Source organism: Pseudochaenichthys georgianus, chromosome 23 (genome assembly GCF_902827115.2).
Source record: "Pseudochaenichthys georgianus chromosome 23, fPseGeo1.2, whole genome shotgun sequence".
Lineage (NCBI taxonomy): Eukaryota > Metazoa > Chordata > Actinopteri > Perciformes > Channichthyidae > Pseudochaenichthys > Pseudochaenichthys georgianus.
Window position 1 is genome coordinate 21,290,946 of NC_047525.1, and position 26,483 is coordinate 21,317,428.

At 40.8% G+C, this 26,483-nt stretch overlaps 1 protein-coding gene across 1 annotated transcript in view; it reads right to left on the reverse strand.

The window, feature by feature from the left end:
* Positions 1-26,483, reverse strand: part of dock4b (dedicator of cytokinesis 4b) — a 118,430-nt gene that overhangs the window by 6,622 nt on the left and 85,325 nt on the right. Inside the window, 18 exon segments of the mRNA XM_034074670.2 lie at positions 3,677-3,786; positions 5,124-5,205; positions 8,527-8,647; positions 10,624-10,745; positions 10,972-11,091; positions 11,955-12,038; positions 14,675-14,851; positions 16,233-16,319; positions 18,312-18,478; positions 20,548-20,689; positions 20,945-21,049; positions 21,537-21,623; positions 22,773-22,921; positions 23,178-23,271; positions 23,921-23,981; positions 24,064-24,159; positions 24,463-24,489; positions 26,169-26,254. Of these exon segments, the coding sequence (XP_033930561.1) occupies positions 3,677-3,786; positions 5,124-5,205; positions 8,527-8,647; positions 10,624-10,745; positions 10,972-11,091; positions 11,955-12,038; positions 14,675-14,851; positions 16,233-16,319; positions 18,312-18,478; positions 20,548-20,689; positions 20,945-21,049; positions 21,537-21,623; positions 22,773-22,921; positions 23,178-23,271; positions 23,921-23,981; positions 24,064-24,159; positions 24,463-24,489; positions 26,169-26,254 (1,917 nt within the window).

Here is a 26,483-nt window from a genome sequence, read left to right on the forward strand (position 1 = left end):
AGAAACAAACACATTATTCTCTGTTACAGTAGCTCCGTCACTGAGGATGGAGTGGGTGATTGCGTTACAAACAGCCCTTCAGCTAAAGAAGATAACGCAATATCAGGCTCTTCTTGTTGGCTCGAGCTGGACTGGGTGTTTACAAACAAATTCGCTGAAAATGGAGCAAAGCTGGACTGCTGCTCTTGATACAATGAACATCTCAGCGACAGCAAGCCTCATTGCACCTGCTATCGCTCAGGTGGCGTTTTTGCGTAGGTATGAAGCGAGAATGTCTGTTACGTACAAAAATGACCTTGATGTCTGCCTTGTCTTCATTATAAAGAGCAAAGTATCATGTATGTCGTATTCCAATTAACACAATCACACATTTCTTAAACTTAAAAAGATACAAGTAATTCTTAGGGTCTTTGTAGATAGCTTATTTAAGAAGTAGCTTGCAAATAAAATAATGATGCTTGATAGAATATTCTAATATTTATCAGAAACCCTGCCCTCCAAATTGCAGAGGAATATTATTTAGTATTTGTATCGACTATTTAATTATATTTCATTATTTTATTTATGTGTATTTACTATTTATTTAATAATTGCATTAACTATTATGCACTGTTAATTATTGTTATTTATTTTCAATAACATTTAATATTCTTTTTGGTTAAACTTGTTTCTTGATTCTTTTTTAAGGTAAGGTGAAGTGAGAACTACAAAAATACAAAAATAACATTTAGGAAAAAACATTGATGAGGCCAAGTTAGCACCATTAGAAAATGCAACCATCTGTAAGAGCAAGTGAGAGAAAAACACAATACTCCATTACGATCCTAAAAAAACAACAACAACACCACCCAGGGAGGGAATGTCCATCTGCTTACAGTGCTTTCTCCATTCTCTAAGTTATTTTATATAGAAACACAGATGGCCCTCAACGCTACAAAACCCACTAGCCTTGGCCTCTGTTGCTATGGAGAAGTAGAGCGGGAGTGAAATCAACACAACAAATCAACAACAACAAATCAGCAACACAGCAACATAGTGTATTATATATATATATATATCTTATAATACATGTACACACAAGAGTATAGATACTCTTGTGTGTAAATGTATTATAAGATTTCTCCACACTGTAATCTTCCGGATTTTCCTGCAGAATATAAAGTATGGTGTCTTTCCAAAAATGCACCTTGGGAGTAAAAGAGTGGCAGCTTCAGATTTTTACCAAAGATATGTGCTGATGCTTTCCTGCAGCTTTTGTACTGATGAGCCGACTGAGTTACATGCAGTGCTTCGCCTGTGAGTCACATGTCATTGTCTAGGGAGAAAAAAAGACTCGGAATAGCCAGCAGTGATGCCTGAATTAGCGCCTCCTACTCGATTACTCTTTATGGGGAATGGAGGAATGAGGAGTCCTAATACCAGGAAATGAGTCCGCATGTAATCACTTCCGGTTCCCTCGTCTTGAATTCAATGATTATTTTGGTTAACACACAAGCAGAAGAAATGTTAACGGTTTGTTCTAAGACACAGAATGTATAAGTATATACCTCACTATACTCACTGAAGTTTCTATGTGTCATAGAGTGGCTTAATGGGACTACTAAACGTCATCATGCCAAACATTAGCCACCTTTAGCTTAGCGCTGTTGACGTGAAGTAATGCGGCCGTGATGTAGTTCCTTGTGGCCTTATGTTAGCTTTTACTTTTGCCTTTTCATTTACGCTTCAACAATCATAAAGTGGTGTTAATATGTGACGGTTGTCCTTCTGGGGGTCGAAGGACAGAGGGTCTAAGGACAGAGGGTGTCGTTTTTTTCATACTGATATTCTGAACAATCTGTGCTGTTGTATTTGCTGTAAAGTGTCTCTACTGTAGGCTATTTTTATTATATGTACAGCACTTTGGCTCGACCAAAAATCGTTTATAAATGTGCAATATAAATAAAACTTGATTTGATTTGATTCTGAACAATTCATTTTTTCTGCAAAATACCCAAATCCCCCCCAAAAAAACAGTGCTTAGGTTGAGGGACCCCTTGCGATGCTAACATGCTAAATTATGGGTCACTCTTCAAAATCCATCTTCAAAATCCATCATCAATTCCGCTGACACCTTAGTGCAGGGGTCGGCAACCCGCGGCTCTTTCAGCCCTCTGCTCCGGCTCCGTTGAGCTTAGACAAAAATAAGAAGGAAATACTATTAAAATATTTGTTGGACTATTTATATTTTGTTGCACGGTTGAAAATGTTTTGTATTTTGAGGTGATACTGTGACACATAAATAAATAAAATAAACGCTTTTAATTAGGTCAACTAAAATATGCGTCATATCCTGCTACGGTCCCGCGCCAGCGCCTTTTCTTGCAGGCGGATAACCTGACCCCGGCTCGATGAGCGAACTATGGATAAATCAAAGAAAATAAAAGTATCGGAGGAACACAGAGGGTTTAATTCTGCGTGGTTAGAGTTATCTGCTTTCACAGCAAACGATGCTGGCTTACCGGTATGTTTGATATGTGGAGAGAAGTTGTCAAAGGTGCTGCAGCCTTTACGTATTGGAGGAAAAACAGCTGACGATCTTCAGTCATAATTCAATCAGTTAACTATTTTTAGGGTGCAGCTATAGAGTGGCAAAGTCCCTTATTTTGGAAAAATCATGTATTGAAGTCAATGGCGAGAGAAAGATTATCTTTCGATCCCGTTTGAATTGTGCAACGAATTACACATATGATGTTTGTCAATTTAAAAGATAATTTTGCAAGTCGTAAAAATGTGAAGTAACAAATGTTTTTGTGTGAAGCGCTCAATGAACTACAACTCTGGTCTCGCACACGTCGCCAACACCAAGATGGCCGTCACGTTGGCACATTTCACTTCTTTCTTTCAGAATGAAGTGAAAAGTATTAAAACAGGTGAAAATCACTACAAGTCTGGGCATGTTGAGAGCTGCACATACACACAAGGGGAGTTAGTCGGTTCTGTTATAGCCAGCATGCGGGACCGGCTTTACAAGGTTTCGGTGAGTAACACGAGTGTAATGTGTAACGTTAATGTACGCGACTCTGGCATTTCTAGTCTTTCTAGTTGCGTATTTTTCATAGTCTTATATTTCAACGGTTTTAAGGCAAACTGACTTTTTTGACATGGAAATTATTTTTTAAGATTGACAAACATCATATGTGTAATTCATTCATCGAAAGATACGTTTTCTCTCTCCATTGACTTCAATACATAATTTTTCAGAAATAAGGTCCCATGGGGCAGAAGTAGAAAGCGGGACTTCGCCTCTCTATATGTTTTATTTATTTCAAAGTGGGCACATTTGAATTATATTAATTTCCTTCAAATGTGCAGAAGACTCCCCCCAAGTGCTGTGTTGATTTATTTTAAAGTAGGCCTGTATTTGTTTTAATTCTCCTTACAGTTCTTTGTTTATTATTAGAGGTAAACAGTTTTCTATAATGTAAATGTAATACATAATAAATGCAAACAAACTGTAGTTGTTGTCTATGATATAACAATATATACAACTTTATAAGCTATCAAGCTATCAAATATGTTTTGCGGCTCCAGACAAAAAAGATAAAAAGGGGGAAAAATGGCTCGTTCTTGGTCAAAAAGGTTGCAGACCCCTGCCCTAGTGGGTGTCTAGATGAGTGTGTGTGTATGTGTTCACCTGTGCAGGGTCCAGGGGGTTGGGGAAGATGGCGCTGACCGGTCGCTCTCTGGGAGACAGGCAGGCGTTTTCTCTGGAATGCTTGTGTTTCTCTGCCATCTGGGGGGAACCTGGAATGGCAGCGTGAGACGTTAACGCACACACTTACACACCGGCACACACAAAAGCAAGAGCAAGTGTATCACATAAGGGGCCAAATAACAGCAAGGTGTTAGACTATTACCCACAAACACTGGCAATCAGGAAAGGCCAATCTCTTTTCTCCCTCCAAGACTCTCCACCATTCTTTCAGCCTCACTAGCTCTACGACATGATAAATGGCCTGCCTTTTCCACACACACACACACACACACACACACACACACACACACACACACAAAACTTCCTCCAAGCGCACTCCCTCTCCTCCTCCTCACAAAGAATGGACAATTACAACAGACACAGACTAAACCTTGACACAGAAACATAGGTTATCACATCCCAGCACACAAACACACACACACACACACACACACACACACACACACACACACACACACACACACACACACACACACACACACACACACACACACACACACACACACACACACACACACACACACACACACACACACACACACACACACACACACACACACACACACACACACACACACACACACACACACACACACACACACACACACACACACACACACACACACACACACACACAGCACCATTTTAACAGCACTCGCCCTCATCTGCTGTTAGCCACTGTGGAGATCTTGATCCATTAGCGAATGCGATAGCACTTGGAAAGGCTATCATAGGAGTAACATCTCATTCAGATAACACCCCACGAGCAATAACTCTCTGCAGGCTTTATGGGTAGGCAGAGGCCACTTTTATAAGGGCGCCGCCCGCTGCTAGCTCCTCGCCAAAGGGGAGTGTATACACTTCCATAAATGTCTACATATCGCCCTACTTTCTATGATGTGGATCAGGCAGAAACGTGTTTGACTATGGTTTGAACACGTCGAGATAACAGGAGGCTTTCACAATCCACACGGTCGAGGATGGACGCAGCTTGACTGTTTATATGTCGAGGTCCAAGAGGAATACCTCACAGCTGCAATCATCTCAGCATTTGACTCCACGTCTTGGCCCATTTCACTTCTCATTTTGTATTCACCCTATTTCTCAGTCTGTAATTTTCCATTCTCCCCTTTGCTCTCTTCTTCCGCCCTCCGTCCCTCTCCTGCTTGTGTTTCAGGAGATGTCGTCTAATCTTAGCGACTTTATCGCGGTGGTTTTTAAGAAACATCGTGTCGGTGAAAGGTTAAAGGTTCAGTCCCCGTGTTCAGAGTGAGTCCAGCGGAACCTCGGTCTTCCTCCTCCGGGCTAACAGCCTACAGTGTAAGACATTGTGTAATGAGTGCTTGCTGGAGAGTCTCTGTCTCACCTCTGGCACTGGAGGGGGCCGAGCTGGTGACATTCGGCGAGGCAGAGTGGTTGGAGCTGAGGCTCGAGGTAGACGGACTGGGCTGTAGGTGGGAAGACACAAACAAGAAAATAAATATCACTGACATGAACTAGAAAATTGTGAATCATTGTTTATCTTTAGCTAGTCAATGTGTCAATATCGGGATGCTAAATACTACATAATAGATTTCAGATAACGTAATATTACATTACATGTTAGACGCTTTTATCCAAAGCTGTGGGCGATCCCCACAGGAGCAATTTGGGGTGAAGTGTCTTGCCCAGGGACACAACGACATGCTGACTGCAGTGGGGTTTGAACCTGTGCTCCCCTGATCCCAACACCAACGCACTAACCCACTGCGCCACATGCCTCTTAATATCTTAGGTGTTGTTTTTTCTTGGTCTATAAGGCTCTATAAGGCTCTATAAGACTCTATACGGCTCTATAAGGCTCTATACGGCTCTATAAGGCTCTATAAGGCTCTATACGGCTCTATAAGGCTCTATAAGGCTCTATACGGCTCTATAAGGCTCTATAAGGCTCTATACGGCTCTATAAGGCTCTATAAGACTCTATACGGCTCTATAAGGCTCTATACGGCTCTATAAGGCTCTATAAGGCTCTATACGGCTCTATAAGGCTCTATAAGGCTCTATACGGCTCTATAAGGCTCTATAAGACTCTATACGGCTCTATAAGACTCTATACGGCTCTATACGGCTCTATAAGACTCTATAAGGCTCTATAAGGCTCTATACGGCTCTATAAGGCTCTATAAGGCTCTATACGGCTCTATAAGGCTCTATAAGGCTCTATACGGCTCTATACGGCTCTATAAGGCTCTATACGGCTCTATAAGGCTCTATACGGCTCTATAAGGCTCTATACGGCTCTATACGGCTCTATAAGGCTCTATACGGCTCTATAAGGCTCTATAAGACTCTATACGGCTCTATAAGACTCTATAAGGCTCTATACGGCTCTATAAGGCTCTATAAGGCTCTAAGGCTGCATTAGGTGAAAAATGATAACCTTTTTTAAAACTTACCAGAATGTTCTATCAATATCATATCTTGCCTTTACCTGCTTCGTCATTGAATCCACATTACTAATGGTTACATTTTGTATGTATCCCGAAGCCCTATCTTATCTCCATAATTAGCACGTTTCAGCCGTATTACGGGGGGTTATGTGCGGACGACAAAACTAGTCTAAACGAATCTTGGTTATAGCTTTATATTTCCTGTACAGACTTGAGAACAGGAGGCAACCTAAAAAAGAGAAGCCAATGCAGAAGTGCACTGAACCTGATTCTTCTTGTTTGTTTGTTTGTTTATTTTATTTAAAGGACAGTGCACATTAATTCACATTGCTGTAAATGAGCCAGTATTAGCCAGCAGGCTAATTTTCAACTGTTGTCCTTGGCAAGATGTTAACTGACCACAACAAGACTACAAAATAAAAACATAATTAAATAGAGTACAGCAGACAACATCAGTACACCAATAAATAAATAGCAGTACAACAATAGAGAGGAACAAACAAACAAACATGCAAACAGATTAAATATCATCATACCTTGATTCAATTAAAAGTGTTCACATTTTTGATTGTTTAAAAGCCAGTTCTTATGATTGTGGTTAAATGTATGATAAGAGGTGTTATTCCTGATCTGTATTGGTATTGTGTTCCAGAGTGGAGGTGCCCTCACAGAGAAACAGTGTTTGCCAAAGGAACTGGACCTAAGAGGGACTACACAGTCCCCTATTAGGGCAGACCTTGTGGTTCTGCTGTTTGAATTTTTCTGTTGTATAAAAGTGCAGAGTGGTGGGGGTGCCTTGCCGTTTAGAATTTTAAAAATGAGACATGCATCAGTGTGTTTTAATATATTTTCCCAGCTGAGCAGGTTATGTTTGTCCAGGATTTTGCAATGGTGGTATAGCTTTGGTTTTTTGTCAAAAACTTTGAGAGCTTGCTTGTAAAGTGACAGGATAGGCCTTAATGTTGTGCTATTCGCCTGGGTCCAGCTGGTCATACAGTATGTTAGGTGGGGAAGGATCATGGCAGTTTCATTTTGCAACAGGTGTTGTCAAACAGTTCCTTATATATCTAAAATGTGCTAGATTGTATTTAGTTATTTGCGTTACCTTTCTCACTTGTTTTTTGAAGGATAAAGTAGTGTCAAGGATAATGCCTAGATATTTGAAATATGTAACTGTTTGAATGACCTCCCCAGACACATGGACCTTGGGTTCACAGTGTGATACAGTGTTGGTCTTGCTAAAAAACATACAGACTGTCTTCTTAACGTTCAGATATAGCTGTGAGTCAGTAAGCCATTGATTTACATGAACCATCTTGCTTCTTTCTATTATTTTTTGACTCAATTGAAAGTCATTTAATGAAGTGTTTCTGTTGCAATACTGTATATCGTGCTTTAAATGTTTTTTGTAAAGCACTTTCAAATGCCCCCTATTGAAATACCCTATATAAATAAACTAAGCTTGCCTGGCATTCCCTAACCTTATTCAACTTTTGCAAATAAGAACATAAGTCTATGAGAAAAATGTCTCTACTTCTGACTTGAATTATTACCTCAGTTTACGTTAAGGGTCTAAATTGCTTAAATACAGCATGATATTTATCTTGTGAATGATGTTCCTAATTTGGTGTAAAATACACAACTAAAAGTATGATGCTGAACTCCAGGTCAAATCGTCAAACCAAGGGTTGATTGGTCATGTTGACTATGTTAACTTCTTATATACAGATGAGACGAGAAGCATTGATACATTTCTTTTATAAAAACGTAAGGAATACAAATGTTTCCACAGGGTTGGAGTAACAGTAAAGGCCTGTGACTTAAAATGAACCGTAAAGAAACCCGTCTGTAGAATCTTTGTTAGCGTACTTGATTTATATGATAAAAGCTATGATGTTCAAAAATAATATTGTAATAGCGTCAGTCCGATCCCTGACAACAGCCCTGTTTCCCTCTTGAGTTGGTCCCTGCCTCCTGTTATTCTAGGCCTGCCAGGTGCGCCACAAAGCTTGCCAGCAGTTGTCGACAGCTTTCTGATTTGGCCAAATCTAGTTTAGATTATTGCCCAACTCCAGCAAGCTGCCTGGACGGAGCGCACAAAGCACTGCGTCCTTATTTGATATAATCACGACAATTAGCTTGGCCAGACAAAGCTTACTGAACAAGCAGAGAGGACAAAAGAGAGAAAGGGTCAGAGGAGAATGAAGAAATGAGGGTGGTTTGAAAAGTATGTCAACACACAGCACGTGAAATCTGGCAGGGAGCGTGAGGGCAAACGCTTTGCTTTCAGATCCTTTGTGTGGGAAGGAATGAGAGGTCGCATGAGAGGGAGATTACCTGCATGTTGAAGACTTCATCCGAGCTCTCCGACTGCCCTGTGATGTTACTGACTTCATTGGAGGCCTGAGACGACAGAGAGGACGAAGAGTAGCGGTTCACGGCAGGGTAGCTGGGGAAACTGAGCAAAAGACAGAGAGGCATTACGGTCAGGGGAGACGGAGGTTTATGGCATTTTGCTTCGTTGGGTTTCAGAGGTTTGACTCACCAAAAAAAAAAAATTCAGAAAGGCAGGGAGGGGAAAAAGACAGAAGGGGACAGAAAATGTCAGATTATGAGAAGATAATCGATGCATCAAACGCTTGTCTGCCCAAAAGTGTGAAAGAAAGGTTAGAGAACAAAATGATTTCTGTTAAAAATAGCGCCTTTGTTTTTGTGTGTCGCCGGAAAAGAAATCAAAGCTCAAATCAAAAAGTAAAAAATTGTGAAATGTCACCAAGAGACTGAGGTGTGTGTGTGTGTGTGTGTGTGTGTGTGTGTGTGTGTGTGTGTGTGTGTGTGTGTGTGTGTGTGTGTGTGTGTGTGTGTGTGTGTGTGTCGTGCATCTCCCCCCCCGGGATCAGACTGTGGAGGCAGAATGTCGCAGGTAGACAGAGTGGCAGAGTCAGTGAACACATCAAAAAGACACGCACACTCAGACACTGCACGTATGCACAGCCAGACACCCCCCGCCCAGGGCTCGAGCTTAAGGACGTCCCGTCGTCCCGGGGCCGAAAAAAATAGTGTCGGGGAGGATAAAAAATAATTTTGGGACGAATTTGGGATGAGAGTTAAAATAAAAATATCCTGCTAACTCTACTACAAACGGCGATGAAAATGAAACCGACTGCACGTTTTGTGTAGCACACAGTTATTAAACCTCCTTGTCAACATAAACACACACGCACAAAACATTTAGCAACCCGCGAAATACACACACATGTAGCCACTGCTGTGCCGCTGGCTGTCAGCCAGCCGCCCAGCTGGCTGTGCCCGCGAATTCCTGGCCCGCAAATTCGCGCTCTCTATGGTCTAGCCAGATTAATATAATATGGCTCTGGGTCTAGCTATGTACTGAGTGTGTGTATTTCGCGGGTTGAGTGATGTACAATGGCATCCCGTGGAGGAATTCTGAAATGTTTAACCGTTACATTACAAAAACGCACAGCAGAACCAGACCCTGGAGCGCCGGCCTCTTTATTTACTTACTCCTCTTCATCCCCTATGGGTAATAAGGCTGAGATGAGAACTCTCCATCGTATTTAGTCCTTAGCAATATGCTGCGCCTCTCCCCATGTAGGGATGGGTACCGAGCCCCGGTATTAAACGGGCCCCGGGCCGGAATTATTAAAGACAGTGGTAACGTTAAGCTCCGACGTTATCAGACTTTTTATCGGTACAGGAGACATTTAAAAAATATATGTCATATGTATTATTGCTACATACACATTATATCGCAGTTTTAGTTTCACCAACTCCGTTTCTAATATGCAATAAGACTAAAACATGCGTCTATGATGTATTTTCGAGCTTTCCAATCCAGACGAGATCTCTCTGTCCCGTCTGTGTGCGAGGGGGCGGGCCGTTTGTTAAGGTCTCCTGACTGTGTTACAGACGGTCATCCTGGTTAGCGGTTACTTTGGGTTCTGTCTTCAGGACAGTGTTGGATTTTTTTTGTTACTTGGACTTGATTGGATTCAATATTAGAGTAATTTTCTCATTTGTGTGTTTGTTTAAATATATTTGGCCTTTGTTTATGTGATTGAATGATTTACTAAAATAAAAAGGTTGATGAATTATCATCTAATGATTTGTATGATGTTTTATTTATGTTAAAGGTCACTTTGAATGATTTTAACTCATGATAATGTAGAAAAAAAAGGGGAAAAAAATCGGGACGGTCCACATTAATTTCGGGACGGCTTGGATTGTATTCCTTCCCAACGTATTGTTTCTCCCAGATGGAGAACGGAAGAAGGAGGTGAGATGGGTACACGGAAAAAAGTTACAAGCAAAGAAAGGTAGTGAGATCCAGACAGAAGGGGAGAGGTTTTTCGGGGGATTTTCGTCACGTTTCAAGGAAAGCAGGACAAACATGAAGAATAAAAAGATCACCACCTCCGCCTGGCGACCCCTCTGCCTGCGTCGGGGCTGATGATGTTGGGCACCGAGTTCCTGCATGTTCGCGGGCTCCCGTTGGTGAAGTGCACGGGGCTCGCACGCACATACGCTGGAAACTCCTAATATTGGAGACAGAGGTAGTACACATGATTAGTTGCTTATTCAAGCCGGGGTGAGATATGTAAATAGAAAATGCACAAATACAGATACAGGAAGTGTGTATAATGAAGGGTGGCTTTTTCACCGTTATCACACGCAGCGTGCACTTCCGTCAGAGATTGAATATCTTCTGTTTGACTTCATGTTTTAATCCCTGATTGATTTACGAATGATCTCCTGCCCTACCTGTATGCCGAGGCTGGATTTCATCAGGTGGAACTGGTCCACGAGCTTCTTGTGGAGGGGTCTCATGTCCTGGGGGACAAACTTCTCGTGCACAGCGAGGCCGTACTCCAGAATGTGGGCCTGCAAAACGAACGCTGGTTAACATCTCCCGGGTGTTACAAACAACCAAATCAGAGAACAAGACGAGAGGTCAACTTGAAATAAAAGGCTCCAATTCCTTCTTCTTGCTCCAGATGTGATTGTTAAAACATCTCTGTAAATGTATACAGTCAGTGGCTTTCCACATTTCATTGAGAACGGAGATTTGTTTTATGCAATATTGTATAACGTCTCAATTGGTCATACACCTTAAATATCTGGGAAAATTATAGGTTAACTAAGCTAATCTCACCCGGGGTGTCAAACTCAATTTCATCGCGGGCCACATTAACATTATGGTTGCACTCAAAGGGCCGGTTGTAACTATATAAATATATAATATATATATAATGTATTATATTACATTATTGCCTCTGAATTTGATTATTATCGGATAGGATAATAACTTAGTAATTAGCTACGTCTGAAAGCAGAAATAATTGCAAGTCTCTTCAGTGCGCATGTCACAAAACGAGATGCATTGTGGGACATGTAGTTTATGGGCAACCTGCTTCTGTAAAGTGGCATGCAACCGTATAACAAATGTATTATATTCTTTGCAAGCTCTTGCGGGGCCACATAAAATGAAGTCGCGGGCCAGATTTGGCCCCTGGGCCTTGAGTTTGACACCCCTGAGGGACTAACCCTAACTGGACAACTTAATCACAGTACAGAAAAACCTAATGTATGTGATAAAAGTCCAGATCCTGGCACCATTATTAGTGTTTTAAAATCGTTTTGAACAATGGAGCTGAACAGAGGACATTTCTTTATTCGTTTCATGACATGTCAAAGGACTTATTAGCACACACTCCACTTAAATGCCCATACGTTTCATCACAGACCTGTTCAAACATGAGTTCTCTCAGTCGGCCGATCTTGTCTCCGTCCTCGGGGTGATTCATAACGTAGTCCTTCACGAAGAAGGCCTGCGTGAAGACAAGATGTACAACATCTGTTATTCACACACCGGGAGCTGGAGCGCTTTCTCACTGCCGTGTTACCCGAATGGGCCGACACACTGAATTACCGTCCACACATTTGAGTAAAAACCCCTTTAAAAAGTGTTTAACGAACAAACTCACATCCAGCTCAAATGACGTGTAATGCTCCGTTGTTGTGATGTTATATAAATAAATATCAAGTCCAGACAAAAGACCAGAGGAAGAAAAAGTAAGGCGCCAAATTGTGGGATCAAATGATTGATTTAAAAGCCAATTTTTGCATACATCTTACATCACGTATCTTCCGAAACATCAGCCTTCTTCTTTGTAAATTACAGACGGCCTTTTCTAATTGCTTTCCCAGACGTTTCCTTAAAAGGGACGCCAGGGAGAAACAGATAAGATGCTTTGAAACGATGATAACCCGTATGTGTGGCGTCCGTGCATTAAACTTCAATCCCTCTGCTGTGTACAGTGCCATCAACACGTGTGATGTGTCTACAGATTATAGCAAATCCCTTTCAATCTGCATCGGAATACACAAAGAGGAGAGAGACGGCGAGCCCATGAAAGGCCCCGGCTCACAATCTGCTTTCAGATCCGCCACACAAACAAGGGACTGAAAGGTAAAGGGGGAGTTCGTGGAAAAAGGAAAAAACATCAGCATGGTTCCTATCCCAAGGACACGACTGTTTATCTCCAAAGAGACAGAGCCAGATGACAGTTAAATAGAAAAGACGCCGCTTCAAACACACACGTAGATCCCTGTCAGTGAAAGCATTCGGCTTGCAGACTATCAATACAAAAGGAGTATTATTATTCCAGACAAACATCATCCGATAGCATGTATTAGTATGCATGATTTCACAATCCTCTCTTTTGCGACACAAATGGAAATATTGCATTGCTTGGACGCCATTATGTTCTTTATAAGCCACGTACTTCTGATACCTCGCCAAGGTAGTAACTCTATAAGACGCTGCGTTTCAGCACATTTCATCCGAGGACCTCCGGAAAAAGGCGGCGGAAAGAATCAATAATCTTCTACCAATGATGGAAATGTTCCGTCGGGCTGCAGGGAGTGAGTCGTCGCTATGGAGGAGCTCCGTTAATCACTACCAAAGTCCAATTAGAGATGGAATGCTTAGTGGGGGATACATCAGACCCTCAAGGGTTTCAACTCAAACCTCAAATTCCTCCTTCATTCGCAGGTAAGCAAAACTCCACCGCTGTCAATAAGCATTACATTAAATGAATGGACTTATGGCACGTTCTGTCGGGGTGCTGCATGCACGAGTGTGAAAGCAGAACGTTTGTTTTATTCAAACGGAAACAATATTACCTGTTTGCTAATCGGTGGCTAACAGATAAAGCTCTCTTCGTTTTTATCAACGGGAATTTGGCTTTTTCTCCCACCTTTAATTTGCACGAATAAAGAATTAAAGGGGCCCTATCATGCTAATTTCAGGTTCATATTTGTAATTATAGGCAAACATTTTCACCATGTTTGTCTTTTTTAAAACAGTGTAAGGTTTATTCATCTCGAAACGAAGGGTAAAACTGTATTCATGAGTTGGAATTAAGTCAGCTAAAAAGGACACATCATTTATACTATAATTTTTTATAATCAGTCAAACCAGACTGCATACTGATGGGAAGACAAGGTTATACAAATGGAAACACACCCGTGATGCTCTCGAAAAGTGTTTGACAATAAAGTGCTGCTCTTAAGCTGAAAATCATTTCAAATACCTGCCATTCTTCTAACAGAATAATGGCATAGTTGTGAAGCACTCGTGACGACCCTTGCGACTCCATCAAGAATCCTCAGAACCTTAATAGGCTGCTTCAACACAGAGGCACGCTCCTCCACACACACACACACACACACACACACACACACACACACACACACACACCCACCCACCCACCCACCCACCCAGTGGATAAGGGAGGTTGCTATGCGACACCAGCCTGGTCGCCGCGTCCACTCAGTTTATTGCGGGTGAAAGCCGATTTTTTTTTTTTCTTCAATTGAGCTTTCTTCTCGGTTTGTGCCGTTTTCGTGCAATTGCCTACAGTCAAGGAGCTTTTGGCGAAGGAGTAGATGCAAATGTTTGTCAGAGGGATTGACTGTATTCCAGTTTTTCTCGAGCAATCTGTGTGTCTGCCTGTTAGCACTTCAGTGTATAATACAGCAGCTGAATAAACACTCCCCTCTCATTCATTCAGCCATTATTGCTCATCCATCTCCCTTCCTCCCACTCCTTTATCCGCAATCCTCTGACATGACCCCTCTCTCTCCCCCACATCCATCCTTCCATCTACCCCTCTGTCCCCATATCACCCATCCATCTTATTTGTCCCCGCCTGTTTTCCTCATCTACACACACACCTTCCATCCATAACATTCAAAGCCTTCACCCAGCCATCCATCCATCCATCCATCCATCCATCTGTTCCTCCGCTCCTACCCATGCAAAACGCTCCCTGTCCGTACGAGGCGCCGTTAAATCCCACCTTCATGCATCATCAGGCGATCCATACGTCATTGCTACTCTCTCCTGCCACCTTCTCTAAAACCCCCCGACCTTATCCTCCATCCATCCATCCCAACGTACCTCCTGGTAGCGGGCCAGCCCCCCGTTGACGGCGGCGTCGATGACTCCGTTGAGGCACATCGTGAGGGGGTTTATGTTCTGCATCTGCCGGCTCTGACACTGGGTGATCAGTGTGCGGAGCTGTAAGTTCTTGTTCTCGATCACCTCGATGGCGTTCTCCAGCGGGCTGACCTCCACCTGAGGAGAGGCAGGTTGAGGAGACATTTGTTAAAAGGGCCACATCTTCTGTAGCTCTGGAGAAAGTTTTCTAATGACTTCAACTTTCAAAAATGGTACGCTTTTGCTCATAAAATTATAATTTCTAAAGCCGTACCATTAGAACACGTACATCTCAAGATCCGACTGATAGTCTAATCATTTGTTTCCGTGGACACGTAATTCATTCATTGTTAATGTTCATTAACACATTTTGGCCACTTGGGGGCTTCAGAAAACCAACAATAGACAAAAAACTGACAAATAATCATCTTTCACATTTGAAGTGGTTATTTTTTTTCCAAAAAGTTGACTTATACCTTCAAGGGGATATGGGGAAACATTCACATTTATTTAGAGTAGTTATTTTGCTACATGATGAATTCAATCCAATATTTGCCCTTTTTTTTGCTCTATTTTTGGTCTCCTCCACCTTCAGAGAGAGACAGTTTTTCCATGAAAAGAGATGTTTGCTGCATTGGGGAAAGCAATGCTGATGAGTGAAATAAGATTAACCAAAACAGTCATGTTCCAAGCAGTAAAAAAAATGCTAAACTGAAAAGAACTACCTGTACCACCTTTCACATACACACAATGTGTTGCAGCAGCTTTTTGTATAGCGCACACAATGCATAGATGATAACAGGCAAATAATTAGCACATAGTCCCTTTCCCCTTTACTTATGAATACATAACACATATCATTTCTCTCGAGCATCAGCACAGTCCTCTGCCTCACACAAAGCCTATTCCTTTTGTTAAATAGAGCTTTTACCAGTCCTGTATTAAATACAGGACTGCTAAAAGCTCTATTTAACAAAAGGAATAAGCTATTGCGCAACACATCATAGAATAACACGTATTTCACAATCCACAATTCCACACAACGCTCGGCGGCGATGCGCTAAAGAACATGCTCACTGTGTTATGTTTTGCATTCGCCGGACAAAACCGTATTTAAAATCCTCCCACACTTTAGTTCTGAATGACAGGATGGAAAGCTTTAGAAGGGATTTATGTTGCAATGGACTCAAATATGATCAAGTCTAAAAACACAGGATAAGTATTGGTAAAAATGTCCCAATATAAAAATCTATTTAAAAAAAATTGGATGTTGGCAATCAAAGCAATACGATTACAGTTTAAGCGCAACAACACATATATCCAATGGAGGACATTTAATGTGTCCAATAGCCCCAGAGTCGTGATTCAGGCCATTATTGTTAATCAATGAAATGACTTGAATCAATATTTGTTTGGTGGTCCTTTGAATTGCTGCCTGAAAGAGCGTATTAGCCCTTGTGTGAGATGTGTGTTGCAGAAATGTCTTTATGGTTATTCCATCAGAGGTGGACACACTCACCAGCTCTCTCTTCTCCACTTCAAACCAGCGGGAGATGCCAGGAAGACTCTGCACCAGAGTCAGGGTCGTCCTCTCCACCCACAGGCTCTGCACACACACACAATGAACCTGTGAGTGTTAGCTAAAACACACTTTAAAAAAAAAAAAGCTACTAGCACGATTTACTTACAGATGCATAGTTTGAGGAAAACATGCATGTGTACGACTACTGCCAAACAACCACTTGAAGGGGTAGGTCAGGTGTCATATCTTATATATCCTCTCGTCGTTCATGTCCAACCACTTACCCTGTCAGCCAGCACGCTTGTCAATGTGCCAGAATCCCACAAGGTTATACTGACAGCACATAAACTACAGTAACTCTAGCATTCACTACAGGCTGTTAGCATGCGAGAGTCACGCTATGGTACTTCTACTTTGTCTGCTTTGTAGTTATATAATTGGAATTATAGTTAGTGTATTCTATTTAATTACATTTGTTAAGATTAACTTACCCAAACAATTAAAAAAACAAAACAATTTAGCCTTAGTCTTTACTTAGCTTTAGACTTTTTAAATCTTATTTAGACTTTAAAGTTTTGATTCAGAATTTGTGAACATGTGAAAATTAGTTTTTGAAAACTTGAATAATTCAATTCAGAGGCAAAATATTCCCACACATTACATTTCAATGCTTTTTAATTAAAAAAAACAGATGGAAGAGATAAACTCCCAAAAGCAAGCGGTACAAAAGTATGAAAAAAAAAAATAGGAGACCTCTGGAAGAGCATTGGTCAAAAATAACATTTTTTAGCCTTGATTTAATTTTTTTAAAGTTATCAAGGTCAAAAGACAAGGTCAAACTAAACGGTTTGATTCGCAATGAGGATGTATTCAGGCTCAGCAGTGCTTTGAGCTAAATGCTAACACCAGCACGCTAACATGCTGACTGTGCTGAAGTTCAGAAGTATATGTTCAAATATTAGTTTAGCATGCTGACGTTTGCTAATAAGCGCTAAGCTAACTTATTTAAGCTTAGTTCAGAGCCTGGTGTCTTGCTCAAGGACTCTCCAGCAGAGCAGATGAGTGCTGACAGCCTTATCGATCCCGTGTCCTCCGGTTGAAGACGGGTCTTCCGACTCACTACACGACCCGGCGGACCATTATTGATTTTCTACTTTTTAAGACCAAGAAACCCACCTGAAAACCTCTCGGATATAATTTTTTTTACAAGTTTAAGCGAAGGAAGTTCAAAGGAAAAGCTGTTGAATATAATGTCTTGACCTTTCTGCAAACAAGTTGTTTTCTGCAGTTGGAAGCTTTTGTGTTGAATTTTGTAAAAAAATAAGTTTTGTTACGACTTTATTTCCTGGCTGCTGCACCGTGCAAAAGTTGATCATATATATTATTCCCACCTGAGGGCCAGAGATAAGCAGCCCTGATGGAAATGTGATATCGTGATTAAATTTGGCCAAATAGCTTTGATCGAACTGAGATGAAATGAGCGTGTGTGTGTGTGTGTGTGTTCATATTAAATATGTATGAGCCTTAAACTGTGACAGGGTCTTTATGGTGTTTAAAGTGTGTGCAGCTGCGTGGGTTTGCATGTGCGAGACAGAAGTGGGCTGTAGCTATAGATTTAATTTGTGTGGCTCTGACTAGTACCCGAGCATAATTACTGATACCGGAGTCACGATGAATAAAACATGCGCTATACGCAGACTAATACCTGGGCAAAGGTTCAAACCATCATTACCTACACAAGCCTATGATCGATGAGCAAGGTGGAGAAGGAAGGAAATGAAGCTTTTTCACCTGGGGCTGCGGTGGGAAAATGCTAATGATCAATAATGTATAATTTCAAAGTACAAAATGTATTCTTTTTGTATTCCATACCACATTTTGCAGCTATTAAAGTGCATTATCTAAAAGCTACTTTTCATATCTACACAAAATAGAGAAATGTGTAGAGTGAAAAAGGGATAGAAGTACAGAAAATGCAGATAAATGTTGCATTACAGTGTGTGTGGTATATCTGTCTATTCTTTGTGCTTCATGTGACAGCAGCTGCCTATCTTCCTCATCAATGTCCCCCCCTACCTTGAACTCATTCTCCTTGTCTTTGGTGCCCTTGTGAAAAGGCCGGTCATATCTGAACCTCCAGATGTGATTGAACTTGTAGAAGCTTTTGATGTTGTCAGGCACTCCGTCTCTCTGCAGCACGTCCTGACTCTCGGGGATGGGGGTTACGGCGTAGATCTGCAAGTCTGCCGGCACCGGAAGTTAAGGAAAAGCAGGAGAGAGTGACATGGGAAAGCACTGTGGATCTGAACTAACAAGAAGTCTTCAGTGACCTGAAAGAACATGGGAAATGGCAGATGCTCTCACACAGAGGACGAACACAGACGTGAGTTTTATGGGGAAGTATGCTTCTTTAAGATAAGTTCATTTCTCCTAGAGTTTTTTTTTTAGAGACACTTTACAAAGAATCACAATACCCTGTCAAGGATATACATAATTAGAACACATGAAACAACTAGGGCTGTCAACGTTAGCGCTTGCTATTTATCTGAAAACGTAAATCGCATTAAAAAAAACAACACACATTTCTCGCATTACATAGTTTGACACCACTTTCTCCAGGGGCGGGACAACTTTAAGCGGTTGACCAATCACAACAGAGCCTGCCAGCTAACCAATCAGAGCAAACTGAGCTCTGGTTTCAGACAGAGGGTGAAAAGAGGTACTGCAGCACAGGCAGTATTTGAACATTAAAGCATGGATACACGTCACAGTAGAGGTAAATACAAATATGAACCTGAGCACAATATGTCCTCTTTAAGATAAGTTGTAAGCGGAGATGTTATAAAACATTAATTATCCTTCAGATATATCTTGCCAGTTTGTCATGCATTTATTCATTACAACACCACAGTTGTATGTGTTTTATCTCCCCTTGAGTAAAGGTAAATATTCAGTGTGTGTCTTGTGTGTAGAAAATGCAGATATTTGCAGTGGAGGAGGATATGAGGTGTTTTTTCTCTGGCTCACCCACAGCGTCTCGACCGGAGAGAAATGAATTTGGACAGCTATTGTACATACATTCATATGCATGAGTGTTTGCAACAAGGATATACAGATGGCGGAGCAATCTGAGAGAGACTCTATTAATTAGCGTTATGTGCAAATAACGCAGCGGTGTGCTAATTCATTCAGAAGAGCCCTGTCCCTCTCAGTAAGGGGAGCACATACAAGCAAACACATAACAACATAACAACAGCCACATACAGAGCATATTTAACATGTCGTCCATCTGTTTTCCTTTTCTTTAGAGCTGCTCTCTAGAGTCATTTTGACATTATGCCTCCCTACCGCTCGATATAGGCCAACAGTTGTCCCATACGTTAGTTTGAATAATTAAAAAGGCTCCCATATTGTACATGTGAACGCTGTGCTGACTTGATTTATGTAAGATTTGGTTGTAGAACACAACATGAAGTGGAATACAAAATCTTGTGAGCAGAAGTGCTATTTTTCAAACACTGCGCACATATACTCATATTTTTTCCTATTTTTTCACATTAGCATAGCCACACTGCCAAAATGAAACCTATGAAGTTACAATAAATGGTTGATGTGAATTTAAAAGACATGTATAATAAACTTGCTATTGTGCCTTTCATAATAGTAGTTGTTTTTACAAAAGGGTTATGTATTAAAATCAATGCTTTATAAATGTCACAACCCTACTAAAAGTCATATTTAGTAGCCTCTTCATTAAAAGAGCATACATTTGATTTATGTGAGCATTATCTAAGGAGACTATGCAAATGTAAATGAAGATGAAAATCCCTTAGTAGTATCTTAACTTTCCAAAGACTGCCACAAATCAGAAGGTTATCTGCCAGTATTTAGCCTGCCAGACACAACACAGGGTAAAATACTCAATTTGGAGGGAATTTGGTATAGCCTTTGCAGACCATTGACATGCACAAAAACCCACACTACAGGAAGGGGGAGACCCTGAAAAGCCTAATAGGACCCCTTTAAAGTGTGTGCTTTAGCATATGTTTGACCATAGTGCTTATGTTTCCATTGAGATTCGGTATGTTAGTTGTAATAAGCAGAACAGTATGTGTGTTTCTGTGAAAGAGCCTTTGATAAAGACACCAAATAGCTAGAAGGAGGCATGGTGTGTGAAAGCAAGCAAGTGCCTCATTACAGGTAATTGTGTGGATGTGAACACAAAGCTGATAGTGTCTATATACGTTTATATCTTCTGCTGTTTTTATTATGATCCAATTCCTTCATGTGCTTGTTTTTATAGCAAGGATACACTGAGCGTCGGCCTGGTATATGGTCTGGTCCGGCTGGTTGACGTGCTGCATGGCGATGGCGTGCGGGAACTCGTTGAGCATCCGCTGCTGAAAAGCCTCCAGCCTCTCGTAGTCATGGCCACGGCACACAAACTCCTTATTCTGCAGAGGGGGGGGGGGGGGGGAGAACGGAGGACAGCGTGGGGTTAGACTGACATCTGGTGGACGCATGTTGCAACTACATCTCCTGAATGCAAATTCCTCCGCGGCCTGTTACATCATTAAATAGCATTGGATAAGAGTAGCTGAATGTCACCTCACACTGGAGGAGTGAGTCTTATGTAAGAGACAGTTCATTCGTCTATTTTTTTTTCTTAAATTGCCCTTGACAAAGAGGGAATATAGAGATGTCTTTACCCGCAAGAAGAAAGGAAACTTCTTTCCGTAGAAACCCACTCTGAAGAATTCAGGCTCTAATCTCTGCTGGTCCATGATCTTATCATAGAGAGAGGCTTCCATCATCTGGGAACAGAAGAAAAGGACAATATAACCAAGTGAGGATGTGTTGTATTGATGAAAGCAGTCATTTCTTTTTTTCTTAGCACACATGTAAATACTTTTATTTGTACATGATTTTTAAAGAAACAAAAAGTTCAGAAATAATTACTGAGGTGAAGTTATTTTGTTTCACCTTCTATATCCTCCAGGTGATTTCACACAACCTTGGATTGGGATTATCTCTTTTTTTATATATATATATATTTTATTTGTGACATTGTCAAACACAGAAAGCACACATACATAAAGGGAGTACAAGAGACCATTGTACCAGGGTCAACAATATAAAAAAAACATAACACCAAACAGACCTTAACCACAAAAAACAACGTAGCATAGTCATTCTAAAGCAGATTAAATAGCAGGTGCATTATAGGAATAAAACTAAACGTGTTTCCTAAGACTCCATCTTCACAAGGTAAAACATCAATCATTTTTTAGCACAACTTACCCGCATCTTGCTCAGGTTCCTGTAGTCATAGTAACTCTCGTATTGGTCAGCCAGTTCTCTGCACAGGATGATGCCATTCTCCCAACACTGAAAATATAGCAAATATAAATATTAAAACCATCAAAAAAGCTCATGCCTTTCCGTGTCATTTGAATTAGTAAATATGAACAGAAGGCGTGATCTGCCGAGCTGCATTTCCCCCACTGGATGGCACTATCGAGTCAACAAAGAGTCTGATCTATACTCTTCATGCAGGTACACACAGCCATCTTGCTAATTAAAAGAAAAGCTTTCCTTTCCTGCAGCCTTCAGATCCCCGCGCGGCGGCGGCGGCAGATGGCACAGCTCGTGAATGTGAAGGGAAATTGGACTATGAGTAACGAGGGGAGCGGCTTTAACGATTCTGTGGCGCTGTGTTATTTCATCAGGGAAGTTGAAGTTTTCTTTCTGTTGGAGTGTGTGTGTGTGTGTGTGTGTGTGTGTGTGTGTGTGTGTGTGTGTGTGTGTGTGTGTGTGTGTGTGTGTGTGTATGTGTGTGTGTGTGTTTGTGTGTGTGAAAGCTTAAAGGGACTCTACCACGCTGCTTCTCTCTGACAGTGCAGAACAGTAGCAAATGCACTTAGGATAAAGACATACCATCAGTAGCAGTGGGGGGAAGACAGGAAGTAATGGACTTCCTTAGCATGTGAGCTACTATTCGGAATCAGCTAACGTCTGTTCATTTTGAGCTGCTGCATAAAAAATACAAATCATGCTTTACCCACAGTTGTTGAATGTAATAAAGTGAATTGTAAAAAATGTATTTAAGTACAATTTCGAGGTGCCTATCATCAAATAAATGATGATGATGAGTATGTACTGAATATACATATTCTATTTAATATTGAATAACCATTCTTGCACAATAATATACTGCATTATATTTGTTACTGGAAATTTGTATTTCTACATGTATACTTTCCACAAGTATATATATATTTTTTTGTTTTATCCTTTAACTTTGTAATGCTATTTTATTTATATTTCTGAAATATTTTGGACTGTTTATTTATTTTCTCTTAATTTCTCACATTGCCTTGTGTTTTTTATGCTGCTGCAACGCAAACACCTACCTACCTACCTACCTACCTACCTACCTACCTGAAAGAAGTAGTGCTACACTTTGCCAAAAATACTAAAATGTTGATTAACAGTGAACAAAGTAGAGTTTGTGAAAAATATTTGCTGTGTCGTCACCTTCCCCCTGTCGAAGTTCTGGACGATGGTGAGGTGCAGGTACTCCTTTCTCTGCCACTCGCTCTGCATGGGGTAGTTCAGGAACTCTCTGAGCGGCCTGTCTGACCACTCCAGTAACTCATCGTACAGCAGCAGGGTGTACGATGCCTCTGTAACACACACACACACACACACACACACACACACACACACACACACACACACACACACACACACACACACACACACACACACACACACACACACACACACACACACACACACACACACACACACACACACACACACACACACACACACACACACACACACACACACACACACACACACACACACAGTCAGGATTTATGATGATTTGATGAAAACCACAATCTCCCATGTGCAAACACCCACACGCTCACGTACCTGTGTAGTTTTGTGCTTTAAAGTGCAGGTCGTACAGTTTGTGGATGTAGCGGATGTACATCTCCTCTTTGTTCAGCTCAGTTTTGTAGAAGTTCTGACAGCAGCAGCAGCAGCAGCGGGTGGTTCAGGGATGATTAAAGACAAAGATTAAAGAGAAGCCGATGCAAATTGTTCCATAGTAGAAATGCAAAAATATATTCCTGCTACAGTGACTTTCGATCAATCTGCCTACACACCCAGGTGCTCTGACGGATGGCTGAAAAAGGGCTATACAATGGAAATAGAATAAAGTGTTGTCATATCAGTGTCCTGGAGGAAAAATATATGATGTTTTTTTTACCATAATTAATTATCTAATTAAAAAATAAGGAACTCAATTATAGATACTCGCCTGAGCTGAAGGAATTAACTAGTATAGATATCCAATATTTGATCAATAAAAGGGTAACAACTTCATATTTCTCATAATAGTAGAACAACTACACTGCTCCAACACTAAAGTCAAGCTCAGAAAGTCTTGAACTTAATGCAAATAATAAAGACATTGTTTGATATTATGGGAAATGCACTTTATCTCCTTGTCCCGAAGAGTTACATTAGATTGGTTCCACTATTACGTGTGTTTGGAAGATATGCAGCTTCAGCCTTGAGAGGGTTAGCTTAGCATAAAAACGAATAGCCTGGCTCCAAGAGGATGCAGTAAAATGGTTTTATACAAGCAAAAAACAACCACATCTACTTACCAGTAAACTGACTGTGCATCCGATCTTTTTACCATCCACTTCTCCCAGCTTCATACAATCCCTGTGATGGACACATTGCAACATATGAAGCAAACAACATTCAAATGGACTTCTTCCTGATATAGTCAGAGAGCAGTCCTCACCTATAGTCCAGCAATCTCTCCATTAGGCGAGTGACGGTGGCGATCAGAGAGATGCCGCTCTCCCTCCAGGTCTCCCTCTCAATCTTCTTCAGAAGGCTGCAGGACAAGATCGAGAGAAGTCCAGATTAAAAGAGACAAGAGATAAAGGAGAGCAAATGGGAACGGAAAGGTGACTGAAGGGAAAAGGAAGAATAAATTACTGCAAAAGAAAAGGAGGTGAAGCAAAGTCAATCGCACCACCTATGCTTTTGGGCCTCACAGAAAGTAATATAGCTGTTTCACCAGCTATAGATTTGAATAGAATTGCTAGAATATATATATTTTTGGCAGAATGTACACCCTTCCCGCTGTTCCCCCTCACACACGAACACAGAGAGAACAAAGAGGAGAGCGTCTTACCTAGGGTACGGACCAAACAGAGGAATTCTACTCCAGGCGGGAAGCATAGGCGGAATAAATTAATATTAATATGATTAATATCAGCACACACTCACACGGGTAAAATTAAGGGGTTAGTGGATTTAGTAGGAGGAAAGAAAAATGTAATCAAAACAATATATCAATTAGGAAAGGAGAATAAAAGAATGTGTACATTAGCATAAAACTAACATGCATTCATGTTGAATTATGTACAGGCAGTTTAATAATTATCATATTGCACATTATAAATTATTTATGTAGTTGTAATAATATGCAGTGATGCTGGACTATTCTCTGCAATGGCTCACATGTAAACATGGTGGGAAATAGAATGATTGACTATGATAGACAAAGGGACGGTAGATGAATATTTAAAACATTATCATTATCACACTAAGATCCACATCAATATGAGAGTAGAAGAGGTAGGTGAATTGGAAAGAATGGCTTCATTTAATGTACCATGTTGTGGAAATGTGGTTCTTTGTGGAGGAGGACATCAAAATATGAAGAGGCAGGGACACACACACACACTAACACACACACACAGAAGCGTGACACGTACACAAAGCATGCAGGAGTGCAAACGTGGAGAGACGAGGACAGAGTGGAGTGGCCACAGCGTGAAGATGAAGGTGGATACTCATCACTTACATCTCATTACTATTCAATTATCAATGGATTCATTAGAAACCGTAATGAAAATGAATAACTAACCACACCTAAACTTTACTCAACATATTCTGTTTTCATGACACCAAACAAAAATAAATGTGAAACTTAAAAAAAAAAGCTGCCAAAATATCAATATACAAAATCATTTTTAAAAAGTAATAAAAATATATAAGATTTGATAAATAATGAATATGGAGGATAACCAGCTGCCAAAATAAAGAAATACACAAATAAATACATAAGAAATACAGAAATTGATAAATTAAGGAATAAATGACACCAACAATGACAAATAAAATGTCGGGATTTGTTAATAATAATAAAAAAATGGCCATAAATAAATATGCCTGTTTTAATTTGTCCCTGATTTATGATACCTTTATAATATTTCCTGCTTCTTATTTACTTTTGTTTGTGCAGACTGAGTCCTCCATAGGTCTGGTATCAATCTAACAGCTTAACACACGTAAGAGTATATCCAGATAAAGGAGCATTAGCTGAGCATTAATTCTGTTATCGGTGCACTTCGGCTGTTTGTGTTAGAGGCTCATTTCCAAAGTGGAATACTGATAAGGCCTTTACGAAGGCTAACAAGCCGGAGTTAAAGCTTCCTGTCTGACGAAGCCTTGTGTGGGCTGCATCATGTTGACCATTGGAGTCAATAAACAGCTGTTCTAGTTCGAGGAAGTGTCCTAGTATTTTGAAATGGCCTCTTTGTTTGCGCCTTAAGATCGCTCTTGAGTGGCTCTATGCCGTGGAAACTAAGTAAATGTACTCACTGTCCTTAAGTACAATGTGGAAGTCTTTGTATTTTACTCAGGTATTTCCATGTGTTGCTACTTGATTCAGAACCTTAATACTTCTCCCACCACTGACTCTACGGAATATATAACATTAAACACTGACCAAATCCCTCTTTCTTTAAAAAACTGAGGTAGACAAATGGAAGTATATATGTCTCCTCATCCTCTTAGTATCTGTGTCTATAGCTGTTCCTCTCTCTGACTCACATGCTGTTGAAGAGCTCCCTGTACGTCTCGTCTCCTTTGCCCTCAGACATCAAACTGTCCAGCTTGTCGATCAGCTTGGCCTCCACCTGTGTGCAAAAAAAATATTTTAATCTCAAAAGGAGCATGGGTAGGTTAGAGCAGTGTGGTCAATCAAATCACTTCATGTCAAAGTCAGTCACGTGTCAGAGTAAAAGTAATAGACATTTTCATGACATGCAAGATTATTACATGGATGTCATGTTTCAAGTGTTTGTTGAGGTTTACGTAAATGCCTGCTGAGAGACTTCAGATTGAAATGAGCTAAAATCTGGCATT